General features: G+C 39.2%; 1 protein-coding gene across 1 annotated transcript in view; it reads left to right on the top strand.

Annotated features, from left to right (window-relative positions):
- The first annotated feature begins 1038 nt into the window (after positions 1–1038).
- The window catches only part of LOC142865710 (uncharacterized), a 28039-nt gene continuing 14321 nt past the window's right edge, over positions 1039–14756 (top strand). The window contains exons 1-3 of the mRNA XM_075998901.1: positions 1039–1198; positions 8185–8311; positions 8810–8905. Coding sequence (XP_075855016.1) covers positions 1196–1198; positions 8185–8311; positions 8810–8905 — 226 coding nt within the window. The 5' untranslated portion in view covers positions 1039–1195. The remainder of the gene's footprint in view (positions 1199–8184; positions 8312–8809; positions 8906–14756) is intronic.

The raw sequence follows: 14756 nt of genomic DNA, 5'->3' as shown, positions 1-14756 counted from the left end.
TGCAGGTATCAATAAACTAATTTGGCTGATTGGATTCTGGTGTCCAAGTCACCTTGATCCACTGGTTTACAACAAAACAAAATCAATAATATAAAGACGTCCTTTATCCTTAAGCTAACTTCAACATTTATTGGATCTCATAATAGATTCTGTCACATTTTTAAAGCCAGCAATGATTTTGCAAATTGCACATGGAAAAACAAACATATAAGGATAGCCAAAATTCCTGAGGAAAACACACAATGAGCACTTTTGCTCCTATAACATATTAAAACACATTAAAATGTTCTATATTTCAAGCAGTGTGGTGTTGAGGATAGTAGACAAACAGATTAGGACAGCAGAAAATTCCCAAACCTACCAAAGTGTATAAGAAAAGTTAAGAAATAAAAAAAATACAACCTTTACTGAATCTGAAATTTTAAAATGTTTGTCATCATACAGTTTCTAATTTTGAATACAATACACATTATGCATAAGTAGATATAACTTTTTTTTTTTTGAGACAGTGTCTCTCTCTGTCACCTGGGGCTAGATTGCCCTGGAATCAGCCTGCCTCACAGCAACCTCCAACTCCTGGGGTCAAGGGATCCTCCTGCCTCAGCCTCCTGATTAGCTGGGACTACATGTATGTGTCACCATGCCTGGCTAAACTTTTTTTATTTTTAGTTGTTTGGCTAATTTATTTTTATTTTTTTAGTAGAGACAAGGGTCTCCCACTTGCTCAGTGTGGTCTTGAACTCCTGAGATGAGTGCTATGGTTACGGGCGTGAGCCACCATGCCTGGCTTGGATATAACCTACATACAAGGTTAAATGCAAATGTGCTGCAGGTACCAACAGGTCCCAGAGCAGACAGAAAGCCCTGGTTGCTGCCATTAGTAGGTGGATCCCATTATATGCCAATCAGGGCTCTAAGGGGTGTGGCCTAGAGCCCGAGCCAATCAGAAATCCTGGAATGGGAACTCTCCAATCAGGCACGCAGTGGAAGGGCGGGACTTCCGGGACCTGCGGGGGGGGGGGGGGGAGGTGAGGGGCCTTTGTCTCCTGCCTGTCCTCCACGCTCCTTTTTGTCTTCAGTGCTCCTTCTTCTTTGCTTTGGGGAACTCAGGTAACCCTCAGCCTTTGTCACCCTCTGAACTGCGGGTTCTGAAACATCTGCAAGAAGGATCCCAGGGCACCACGGAAGTTGGAAAATGGTGAGTGTGTGGGGCCGGCTGTGCAAGGGGATTTGAAACCCAGTGGAACTGGTGTGGCAGGACCCCGGCTTCCCGCCAGACCCGGAGTCTGCGGACAAGGGACTCATTAGGCCGGCTGGGCCCTCAGTCCCCTGTGGCTTAGAGCAGGGTTGGGCCGCAGCTGGAACCAGGAGTGTCCTGTCTCATCCTCCCAGGCATCTGTGGCCCAGTGGGAGTCATCTGGGTAGTTCTGTGATGCAGCCCTGCGTCTCCCCTGCATTGTGGGGTGACTACAGGGTCATCAGGGAGGAATTTAAGCTGGGCTGCAGGGTTCATGCGTGGGAGGATCTGTAGCCCCTGGGGTCCCCACCACTCCACTCTCATGTTAAAAATTAAACTAAGGCACCACTTAAAAAGGTGACAGTATTTATTAAAGCAAACTGCAATTTATGGTTCTGAGAGCAGTCATCTATGGTTTGTTTTTGAGGTCCATCAGGAGGGCTTAAATCAAAGACTTTCAAAAAGTCCAGGAGACAGCAAACCAAATTCAATAATTCAGTGGTTATAGTTGTGTAGTCTTTATGTCATCATAAAAAGGAGTCATATAAAAGTAGATTTCAGGCCGGGCGCTGTGGCTCACGCCTGTAATCCTAGCTCTTGGGAGGCCGAGGCGGGCGGATTGCTCAAGGTCAGGAGTTCAAAACCAGCCTGAGCAAGAGCGAGACCCCGTCTCTACTATAAATAGAAAGAAATTAATTGGCCAACTGATATATATATAAAAAATTAGCCGGGCATGGTGGCACATGCCTGTAGTCCCAGCTACTCGGGAGGCTGAGGCAGAAGGATCACTCAAGCCCAGGAGTTTGAGGTTGCTGTGAGCTGGGCTGACGCCACGGCACTCACTCTAGCCTGGACAACAAAGTGAGACTCTGTCTCAAAAAAAAAAAAAAAAAAAGTAGATTTCAGAAAAACTCTATTTATATATTGCATTTTTAAAACTTATTTTTTTTTTGAGACAAGAGTCTCGCTTTGTTGCCTAGTCTACATTGAGTGCTCTAGTGTCTGCCTGGCTCACAGCATCCTCAAACTCCTGGGCTCATGCAGTCCTCCTGCCTCAGTCTCCCAAGTACCTGGTACTAACGGCATGGGTCACTATGTCTGGCTAATTTTTTCTATATATATTAGTTGGCCAATTAATTTCTTTCTATTTATAGTAGAGATGGGGTCTTGCTCTTGCTCAGGCTGGTTTTGAACTCTTGACCTCGAGCAATCCGCCCCCCTGGGCCTTCCAGAGTGCTGGGATTTCAGGCCTGAGCCATCACACCCAGCCTGCCAGTTATTTTTAATAGAATTTCAGGGCTTTGCTTTGGCAAGTATACCCAGCAATTGAAATAGAAACAAATTTTTGTTCCATTTTGGTTGCAGAAAAATGAATAGGTTTCCACAAGGTAGTGTGGGCAAAAAATTAGTGAGTGACCAAGAGTCACCACACACCTATTTCTACTTCTTTTCTTTTTTTTTAGGGTTGAGGATTTGTGAAAGTGGATCACTCTGTTTTGTGTCCTGTTATCTGGATATTGGAGTTTAACGATAAAGCCTATGAGATGGGATTTGGCAACTCTTAGAAGAGTTCACATGCCATTGTTTCCTAAATGATTTGTTATAATGAAAATAATAAATGACCTACTTATTGTCTAAAAGAGATAAATACTTTTGGTTTTCCTTTAGAAATATGAAATTTAAGTGCCTTACAATTTCTGTGATATTATGATAGATATATTTTGTTTTTCTATGCATGATTCTTGGCTCTCAGCTCCCGTAGACTTTGTTATTTTCTAAATGTCTATAGCAATAACAATATCTTTTTGTTAAAATATTTGGCCTTTCTTTCTTGGTTCCTGAAGTATTTCCTGAATGGTAAAGGTGAAAGGCAATCTTTTGTTATTTATAATTAGCCTATCAAACACTTCTGAGCTTATGTTAATAAGGCAGTTTTTATAAAACTGCCAGAAATCACTGGGTGGGAGGCTGGTTGCCAGGGAAACCTGCCATTTGTTTCCAGGGATGGAATTTTCAGTCCCATTCCCAGCCTTTGGGTAGCAGGGAGGGGCTGAAGGTTAATTGGATTGTAAATAACTTATATGGGCAAACTAATTATGCTTATAAATGAAGCTTCTATAAAAATCCCAAAGGACAGGGTTTGGAGAACTTCCAGATAGCTGAACAGGTGGTGGTTCCTGGAAGTGGGGAGCCTGTCAAGGGCTTGAATCTGTGCACCCCTTCTTCCCCATACTTTGCCTTATGTATCTCCTGACCTGGATTTTTGTTTATATCTTTCAAGATATACTTTGTGATAAATCAGTAAATATAATAAGTATTTTCCTGAGCTTTGTGAGCTGGTCTGGGAAATGAATCAAATATACAGAGGAGGTCATGGAACTCCAACTTGAGGCTGGTCTATCAGAAGATTTGGATTCCTGGACATGCAACTGGTGTCTGAAAGGGGGGATAGTTTTGGGGGTTGAATCCTAAACCTGTGTGATTTGACACTATCTTCAGTCAAATAGTATCAGATTGAGCTGTATTTGAGGACAGTTAGCTGTAAAAGTGATTGCTTGTTTGTTATTAGGGAGAAATTTATACACATTTGGTCCTATAAATCTTCTGTGTTGGTTGTTGTCCTGTAAGAGCAGAGGAAAAACACTGTGGTCTGAGTATTTTCCCTTCTGAATTGTCCTCCCTTCTATAAACCTGAGTTTATAGAAGTTTTGCTGAGTTTAAGAAACTGAGTTTAAGAAATTTTGCTAGATTCTTCAAACACTGGGTATTCTTTTATTTACAATGAAATGAGTAACCCTGAATGAGAAGCAGAGGCATGGAACCAGGGCCTCCAAGCTTACCCCAATCTTCAGCCTGTAAAAGGAGGTCATTGAATGCCCAGTGAGTTTTTCCTAAGGGACCTAACTCTTAGGTGTTCTAGCCTACTCATGTCTGCCAGGGAAGGAGCTCTTTATAGTGAAAGAAGCTACAGACCCCTGGAAAACTGGGAACAAGGACACATTGGAAGGTTTGGTTGGTTTAGGGATGGAAAACTGTGTGATACCCCTTTTGGGAGTGCATCTGTTATTGTCCTGGGACTGTTTTTAGACATTGGCAAATACAACCATTTCAGATTTTTTTTTTTTTTGAGACAAAGTCTCACTTTTGTTGCCCTGGCTAGAGTGAGTGCCGTGGCATCAGTCTAGCTCACAGCAACCTCAATCTCCTGGGCTCAAGCGATCCTCCTGCCTCAGCCTCCCAAGTAGCTGGGACTACAGGCATGCACCACCATGCCCGGCTAATTTTTTGTATATATATTTTTAGTTGGTCAATTAATTTCTTTCTATTTTTAGTAGAGACGGGGTCTCGCTCAGGCTGGTTTTGAACTCCCGACCTCGAGCAATCCGCCCGTCTCGGCCTCCCAGAGTGCTAGGATTACAGGCTTGAGCCACCGCGCCTGGCCCCATTTCAGATTTAGGTGAGAAGTGTCTTTATTGTGAAGGAGTATTGCGACTGTGGGAAGCACCAAATATAAGATCTGCAAGCATCTCAAAGTTTAGGCAAAAAGGGGCTTCCTTTTATAGGAAAGAGAAAATGAGATTAGAAACAGCATTTCAGGGAGATGTCAGGATGTCAGCTGGCACAAGTAGATGGTAAATCAGAGAATAAATTACCCTGAAGTCAGACTATTCTTAGGAGGGGCAGAGAGTGGGGTTATATACTGGTTAATGCTGAGGGAGGATGACAGTTCAGGGGCCTGGCAAAAGGAGAGTAACTTAGCTCCCATATGGTTAGCAAGTATTTAGTTTACACTAGTGAATACAGAATTGTTCTTCTAATTGTTTGTGAAGCAAAAATGGGATTTTTTAGGGTCTGTGTCTGGTTTTGTGATAGGTAAAATAGGGAGCATCATCTAAGTCATAACATAAAGGGCGTTTCTTGGTAGTGAGCTGCTCTTAATGAACAAAAAGGATGGGAGATTTCTTTAATCAATCACAGCTATTTACCAGCATTAGTTTCTAGTGCCGTCTTGCCCCACCACTTTGTCTTGCTCTGCACATTTCTTCCATTTGGCCATTCCTGCGTGTACCAATTCTAATAAACTGTAAAATGTAATTAAAATGTTTTGCTGTGTTCTATGAGTAGTTATATTGAATTAGTGGAGCTGAGAAGGGAGTTATGGGAATGCTCAATATATAGGCAGTTTAGAAGTGTAAATACTAAAGAAACATTGATCTTCAATTTAGCAGCACAAGGATTGGTCAACAATACCTGACCTGATTCCCTTCACAAGATTAGAGATATTTTTAAGGTTTGTTTGTTTTTTATTTCAACATATTATGGGGGTACAGATTTTAAGGTTTCAAATAATGCCCTTTCCTCCCTCTCCCTACAAGTCTCAGTTTCCAGCATGACCATCCCCCAGATGGTGCACATCTCACTCATTATGTATCTATATGCCCACCTCCCTCCCCCCTCCCACCTGCCCAATACCCCATTACTGTAGTTCCTATGTGTCCAATTAGGTGCTGCTCAGTTAATACCAGTTTGCTGGTGAGTATATGTGATGCTTGTTTTTCCATTCTTGGGATACTTCACTTAGCAGTATGGGTTCCAGCTCTAAGCAGGAAAATACAAGATGTTCTATATCACCATTGTTTCCTATAGCTGAATAGTACTCCATGGTATACATATACCACATTTTATTAATCCACTCTTGGATTGATGGGCACTTGGGCAAGTTTACACAGCCTTGCAATTATGAATTGTGCTGCTATAAACATTCGAGTGCAGGTGTCTTTTTTGGAAAGTTTCATTGGATCTTTTGGGTAGATGTCCAGTAATGGGATTGCTGGATCAAATGGTAGATCCACTTGTATCACTTTAAGGTATCTCCATATTGCTTTCCACAGAGGTTGGATTAGTTTGCAGTCCCACTAGCAGTGTAGGAGTGTTCCTATCTCTCCACATCCACACTAGCATTTATTGTTTGGGGACTTTTTAATAAAGGCCATTTTCACTGGAGTTAAGTGATATCTCATTGTGGTTTTGATTTGCATTTCCCTGATGATTAGAGATGTTGAGCATTTTTTTTCATATGTTTGTTGTGCATTCTTCTGTCTTCTTTAGAAAAGTTTCTTGTGTTTTGTAAGGGCAGGTCAATATGGTCCATATTCTCACTGCTGCAGCAAAAATTGCTGGTGACTTTGGCAGGACAGAAAAGCTGAGGGCAGGAAAGGAAAAAACCTCAAATTTCGATCTATATGTAGGAGATCATTGCTTCTAACTGTCTCCTGTGATAAAGGAATGGGAAGTGTGAATTTTTCTGCACCATGGTCCTTTTGCTGTGGGTGAGGTGGTAGCAGGGGAAAAGGTTGTGCGAACACCTTTAGATGCATATTCTCAAGATACATGTGTGATCTTTCCAGATAATCTTAACTAAGAAGGTATTTCTCGAAGGAGGAAGAGAAAGAAATGGCTGGTTCTCCTGGGAATGTGTCCCAGGTCAAGGGCTATGTTCACTTTTCCTCTTGTTATATCTTGTGTACAGACTTTGCATTGTTGATCCTACCTAACGCCTTGATTTCAAATACTTTTTTCCCTCTTTTTCTTAATGATAGTCAAAGAGCTCTAAAAAATTATTCTCCCCCTATATGCCAGAGCCTTCTCTCCATCCATGCTTATGCACCATGAACAATTGTCACCATAAATTTAAAATTTGCAATATTGAAAATATTCCCTTTGTTGCTGTTGAACATCTTGGAGGCAGAATCTTGGATGCCCAAGATTACTATTGGAGATGAGTTCAATCCCCAGGATATCAGTGAAGAAGGGGTACATGTACAGTTTATGTTCTATCTAGATGCTCCATCAGTTCTGTGCAGAAAGAGATTAGTGGAATACACATTAATTGTTTAGATAACTTAGAAAGTTCTGCGAAAAAGAATAATTAGAAGACACTAGCTCTCTGGGATACTAAAGAAAGACTATTTAAATACATTATTTGAGATGACAGAACATGAGAGATAACTGTAGCTTGAACTTTGCATAAAACTCATGTTCATGATTAGATTCAGATGATAATTTACTGTTTTCTTTTGGCCAAAAATATCAAAATATCACAGCAGTGGTGGTATGTCTGTGTGCATTGATACCTGATAGTAATTTGTTGTATTATAGTTGGTATTAATTTCATTCACTTGGTTAATGTGTTCTCTATCATTTTTCTAGTATAGAGTTAATTATTTTCCTGTCAATTATGAAGTACCTTGTGAAGATTTACTTAGTGATGAGCATAAACCATCACAGTTTATGTGGAAGCTCTTCTTTTATATTAGATTCCATTTGCATATTACTTGCTCTGGAAAGTAAAGTCTCTCATCTTTGTTTCCTGGAACAGTGAACTCAGATGAAGCCAGGTTCTGCTGCTTACTGAATGTTTGAAAAATATTTCCTTTCTACCAGAAGCAATGATGTCACTGCTGAGTTTGTTAGAAATTCAGAAACTCAGGCTTCACTCCAAATTTTTGAAATCAAAAATTTGTATTTTAGGATTATTTCTAGTTTGTTGTTGTATGTATTAAAGTCTTTGCAAAATTTAAGAAGCATTAATACCTTCTAAGTCAACATGATTTTTCTATCTGAAAAATATACACAACTTATCCTGTATGATGTAAATATAGTACTCACAAATATAAATGTCTATGTTGGTGACTGGAATTTTATTCCTTATCCAGAAAATTATAATATCTACATGAGATTTGTGGACCTTATGTCACCCTCTCTCTCCAGAGTTAGATAATATATTAGAGAATATTTTTGTGTTAAAATTTGTCTGCTTGAATAATTCCAGTTATTCATATGAGTCAGAACCAGTTCTCTTCACTCCATTATTTCACCAGCTGTGAGATTAAGAATTCTCTACATGACCACTTGGTGAATATGTGTTTTGTTTTGTTTTGTTTCAGGGACTGTTGACATTCAGGGATGTGGCCATAGAATTCTCTCTGGAGGAGTGGGCATGTCTTGACAATGCTCAGCAGAAGTTGTATAGAGATGTGATGCTTGAGAACTACAGACATTTGGTGTTCATGGGTAAAGATCATTTCAATACACAATTTTTATTTCATACTACAGATTTTATATTCTAACTTTGTAGAATTTTTCCGGGATTTTCTTCTTTGCATAATGGAAGTTAAGATGTTTGTTTTCAAGGAAAAATTTGTTGGTATAGGAAAGAAAATCTTCAATCTGTTTTATCTTGACATGAATCTTTCCCTTTCTTGAACTGATCTGTACCCTTCACTCTTCGTCAGTGGTAATTCCAAAACATTAGTGGGATAAGATGCTATTACTCACATCTTAAATTCCAATTTCCATAACCAACATTTGATTCCACAGTATTGGGCAATGGAGCTAAGGACCCCCAAATTTTAAATACTTTCTAAATATTCTAAAGTGTCTGTTAGAAATTAGTATTTTGGGATTTTTTTAAGAATCTTTCTATATTGTTCCCCTTTCTCTACTGAGCACAGTACTCAATTGGTAATGGAAGAATCCCAAAAAATATGTTACATTTTTCAAATAAAACAGGTCTTGTTGCCTCTAAGCCAGACCTGATCACCTGTCTGGAGCAAGGAAAAGAGCCTTGGAATGTGAAGACGAAGAAGACAGTAGCCAAAAACTCAGGTAGGTGGGAGTGAATAAAGCAGATGACACATATTAGAAGTTCAAAGGTCAAGGAAGAAGCCAGACCTTAAAAAGTGCTTTGGAAAACTCTGCTTCAATGGAAATTGGATCTGGGAAGCCTGGGTTTCTTTCTCTTAATCTTTGATAGAGGCTTCCCTGTCCTTTATTCTTAAATTATCTAAGGACTTTATTTTTCTTTATTGTTCTTTTAAGGTTAGAGTGAGAACAAAAGCCCTACTCTTGGTTTATAATGGACTGCAGGTACTGACTGCGTTCCATTACATTACAGGACATGGAAATATGTGTGTATATTTGAGAAAATCTATGGTAAAGAATTTTTTTTGAGACCGAGTCTCACTCTCTCAACCTGGATAGAGTGCAATGGCATTGTGGTAGCTCACTGAATCCTCAAACTCTTGGGCTCAAGTGATCCTCCTGCTCAGCATCCTGAGTAGCTGACACTATAGGCATGTGCCAAAGTCCCTGGCTGATTTTTCTATTTTTAGTAAAGATGGTGTCTTGCTATTGCTCTGACTGGTCTTGAACTCCTGAGCTCAAGCGATCCTCCCCCTTTGCCCTCCCAGAGCACTAGGATTACAAGCATGAGCCTCCACACCTGTCTGCAAACCTTCTTTTAATTGCTCTGCATTTATTGCATCATGTCTGGAATGTGTGAGTGTGGTGGTGATATTGGTATTTAGTTCAGAAATCCCAGGGTCACCACAAGCAGATGTTATATGTTTTCTGCTTTAGTTTTTGTTATCCTGTGAAATGATTAAATGTGTTTCTATAGAAATTCATGCTCATTATCAGAACACTAAGTATTTCCTTAAATATTAGAAAATATAATGTTATTTTACTTCAAAATTCTGGGGTTTTTTGTGACTGTGATTAATAATTTAATTCTATGTGCCCAAATTTCTAAATTTTAATATAGTTTAATGTATGTACACTTTACATTTTTTTTTTTAGTCAAGAGTCTCCCTTCGTTGCCTGTGCTAGGGTGCTGTGGCATCAGCCTACCTCACAGCAACCTCAAAATCCTGGGTTAGAGCAATCCTACTGCCTCAGCCTTTGGAGTAGCTGGGACTACAGGCATGTGCCAAAATGCTCGGCTAATTTTTTTCTATATATTTTTGTTTGCCAATTCATTTCTTTCTATTTTTAGTAGAGATGGGGTCTTGCTCTTGCTCAGTCTGGATTCAAATGCCTGACCAGGAGCGATTCGCCCACCTCGGCCTCCCAAAGTGCTAGAATTATAGGCGTGAGCCACTAAGCCCTGCAACACCCTACAATTGTGAAATATGTTTGGGGTGCATAGAACACGGCTGAGCATACATTAAACTCCCAGTCTTTAACTGTTACCAACTCTAATTCTATAATTTTCTCTTATTTAGTATGAAGCCTACTGGTAATGTGTCATTCAAATGTTTATCTATGTGTGTATATATATGTGTTTGTGTGTGTCATATGAATTTTCTTCACAAATAAAAAGAGTATAACTATATAATTATTATGTACAATGTAATTATTTGATATATTATATGTTTTGATATGATTAACACAACCAAGTTAATGGAAATATATATTACCTCACAATTACTTATTTTTTTTATAGTGAGAATACTTAAGGTCTACAGTCAGTAAATTTTAAGATGCAAAACGTTATTATTAGCTATAGACACCATGATATACATTATGTCTACAAAACTTTTTGGTCTTGTAACTTAATGTTTGTACTCTTGAACCACATCTTTGCTTTTTTTCTCACCTCAGGCCCTGGAAATTAGCCTTGTAATCTCTGCTTCTATGAGTTTAAACTTTTCAGATTCCCCATGTATGTAAGATTATACAGTATCTTTGTGTGCTTGAATGATTTCAGTTAGCATAATGTCCTCCATGTCCATCCATGTTGTAGAAATGATTGAATACAATTTTTATAGCTGAGTGATATTCTATTTTGCATATGTACCCTATTTTCTTTATTCATTCAGCTTTTACAAATGTTTAGGTTGTTTTCATGTCTTGGCAATTTTGAATAATGTTGCAATAAACATGAGGATGCAGATATTTGTTCAAGATACTGATTTTATTTCCTTTGGTTATATACATAGAAGTGAGGCGGTTGCATTGTATGGTAGTCCTTTTCTATTTTATTGTTTAAAGAATTTCTGTATTGGTTTTCATAATTGACCAATTTAAACTTACCAACTGGGTACAGGATTTCTTTTTCTTTTTCTTCATGTTCTTATTATATCTTATCTCTTCCTTTTGATGTGAGCCATTCTATCAGGTATCCAGTGATAATTCATCATGATTTTGATTTTCAATTCTCTGATGATTTGTGATATTGAGATATTATAAGTGATATTGACATACTTCTTGGTCATTTATTTGTATGACTTCATCTAGAAGATATGCCTTTAGTCTTTGCCTATTTTCAAACTATTTATTATTATTTTTACCTTTGATTTGAATAACTTTCTTACATAATTGGGATATTAACCTCTTATCAGGTATATTTTTTGTAAATCAGAAAATACTCTTTTTTATTGTTTTCTTTTCCATACAGAAGCTTTTTAATTTGTTGCAGCCCAACTTGTTTTATATTTCTTTTGGTTTTCATACCTTTGGTGTCATATCTAAAAAATGTATTACTAATATCAATACCAAGAAGGTTTTTTTAATATGTTTTAATATTTTAAAGGATTTATGTCTTACATGAGACTTTTTGTTTTATTCTGAGTTAATTTTTGATAGTGCTATAAGCAAAATTGTCTAATCTTATTTTTTGCTTACGGATATCCTGTTTTCCTAGCACCAATTGAAGAGACCGTTCTTTTTGCATTTTGTATTCTTGTTGTCCCTATCTAATGGCACACTGTTTGGGGTTTTACTGATGACAAGTTCATATCATCAGCAAAGAGAGATAGTTTCATCTCTTCTGCCCCTATTTGCATGCACATGATTTGATTCTCTTGTCTGGTTGCTCTGGCTAGGACTTCCAGCACTATGTTGAATAGAAGCAGTGATAGAGGGCAACTTTGTCTGGTTCCAGTTCTAAGTGGGAATGCTTTCAATTTTTCCCCATTCAGTATGATGGTGGCTGTGGGTTTGTCATATGTGGCTTACCTTTTGTAGGTAAGTCCTGTCTCTGCCTATTTTATTAAGCATTCTTATCACAAAAGGATGTTGAATGTTTTCAAATGTGTTTTCTGTGTCTATTAAGAGGATCATATGGTCTTAGTTTTTGCTTCTATTTATGTGGTAAGTTGAATTTATAGATTTGCAGATGTAGAACCATCCCTGCTTCTCTGGGATGAAACTCACTTGATCGACATAGATTATTTTTTTTATAATAAGCTGAATTCTGTTTGCTAGGATTTTGTTGAGAATGCTTACATCTATATTCATAAGGGATATTGGCCTGTAGTTTTGTTTTTTTGTTGCATCCTTTCCTGGTTTTCATATCAGGGTGATGTTAGCTTCAAAAAAACAGGTCAGAGAGGTTAACTTCCTTCTCCATGTTGTTAAATATTTTCTGCAGGATAGGCGCCACTTCTTTTTGTAGGTCTGGTAAAATTAGAGTGTGAAAAAATCTGGTTCGGGACTTTTCTTTTCAGGAAGGTTTTTTAGTGCTGTTTCAGTTTTGGACCTTGATATTTGTCTGTTCAGGAATTCTATTTCTTCCTGATTGAGAGTAGTGAGGCTGTGTATTTCTAAGAATTTGTCCATTTCCTACACATTTTCCAGTTTATGTGCATAGCAGTTTTTATAAAATCCGTGGATGATATTTTGTATTTCCATGGCATCATTGTAATTTCTCCTTTTTCCTTCCTATTGGAGCTTTAGAGTTCTTTCTGATATGCTTCTCATTAATCTATGCAAAGGCAAGTCACTTTTATTTATTTTTTCAAAGAACTAACTTTTTTAAAATTAATATTTTATACAGGTCTTTTGTTATCAATTTAATTTAGTTTTGCTCTGATCTTTGTGATGTCATTTCTTTTGGTGGGTTTGGGGTCAGTTTGCTCATCCTTTCCAGTTCTTGAGACAATTCATTAGATGGTTTATTTGTGATCTTTCTGTCTTCATTTCTTCTGGTGGGTTTGGGGTTGGTTTGCTCATTCTTGCAGTTCTTTGAGATGATTCATTAGGTTGTTTATTTGTGATCTCTCTGTCTTTTGCTTGTAGGCATTTATGGACATAAATTTTCCTCTCATGACTGCTTTATTTCAGTTGCTTTAGTGATTTTTTTTCAAAGTCCTGGATTTTGGGGTTTTTTTGTGTGTGGTTTCTTTGTGTTGGTTATCCTTTTTTTTTTTTTTTGGTACATCATTCAGTTTTCTAACAATCCATGTTCAAAATTCTTCTGTCATTTTAGCATTTGGAATTTAGTTTATGTCTACTGCTAGAGAGCTGGTGTTTCCCCTTGGAGGTGTGCTTTCTGTTTGATTCTTCATACTTCCAGAATTCTTTCACTGATTCCATCCCATCTGGATCAACTATTGCTTCTTACCTTTAGATTTTCATTCGAATATGACACACCCTGTTTATTCTCTGAGCCAGTAGGTGGTGTTTGTGGGTGAGGTTCAATTACACCCTTTATGATGAGTCAGTAGATGCAGTAAAAGGGTATGTGCGGAATTACCTCCCTGTCAGTTTGTAGCACTTTCTCGGAGGAGCAGGCTGCAGTGTTGTTTGTGGGTTCCGTAACTAGCTTTTATTCCTCTGCAGAGGTCCTCTAATGCCTCAGGTGGTAAGTGGGACCCTAGGACTTCCAGGTGTGTCCTTATTCTTCACGTCAGTGGTAGTAGGTGAGAGAATGAGACTGGACACAGCTGGGTTGGGTGAGCCTGCTCTTAAACTCCACAAATGCTGTTAGCAGGGGTCAAAGATCTGTTCTCTACTTCTGAGCAAAGCTTCCAGGGAGGGGCTGAAATTGTCCCATTCAGCTGAAAAGTCCATGTGTGGGAGTGGATCTGTCTGAGACTGCAGTTTGGAGCATGCCTCACTCGTTTTCATCCCCCCATTCCACAGTTTTTCCCAGACTTCTGCCAGCAGTCAAGACCACAAGTCAATTTGTATCCCCTGGCCATGATGTGCACTGAGAGGTTCCCTGCCCAGGATTGCAGCCTGGGCCAGGTGGACAGCCTTCTGGTGGGAAGACTGTTGTCCCTGAAGCATGCTGATCTGCCCCTGAAGGCACACACACACGTCAGTAGGCTCATTCACAAATATCCATTCTGTGCCCCAGTGTTTGTGATCAGGACCTCGGTGTAAGGGATCTCATCTGCAGGCCTGTCTCTTGGGCCCAGGAGATCAAGGTGTCCAAAGTGGATCAACGTTCTCTGCCCCAGGATATGCCCCATTGTTCTGGAGTCCAGGCAGGTGTGGCGCCCTGGAGAGCTGGAGGGTAGGAGGTCACAGTCTGAATACCCCTCAGTCTGCTAGAGGGTCCCAAAAGGAAAGGTCACATTACCTGCAGATGCCTCTGAGTGGTAGCTAAATTGTCTCTCTCACAGCCACAGGTAGGATAGGGTAAGGGTAGAAGGAAGCAGTATGGTGCCTACATATTGGCTAGAGTCTATGGGCTGGGAGGTACCCAAAGGGAGCTGAGATTCTGGTGTCTGCAAGGGGCTCACCACTCACTGGTGGTGGCCATCTCTGGGCTGATGTTGGCAGGTCTCTCTAACTGCTGCGGTGTCCACCAGCTGTCTGAGATGCAAGGGAAGGGAAATTTAACTGCTCCTATTACCCTTATTTTTACTGGTCTCTATACCTCTTGGGGGTTTTTTCTTCTAATTCTCTGCTACAACTTCTTCCTATAGAGTCTTCTGTAGTTTCAGGC

The sequence above is a fragment of the Microcebus murinus genome, chromosome 31 (genome assembly GCF_040939455.1).
Source record: "Microcebus murinus isolate Inina chromosome 31, M.murinus_Inina_mat1.0, whole genome shotgun sequence".
In the NCBI taxonomy this organism is placed as follows: Eukaryota; Metazoa; Chordata; class Mammalia; order Primates; family Cheirogaleidae; genus Microcebus; species Microcebus murinus.
Note: the sequence above shows the minus strand (reverse complement) of the source record. Positions and strands in the feature narration are given on the sequence as shown.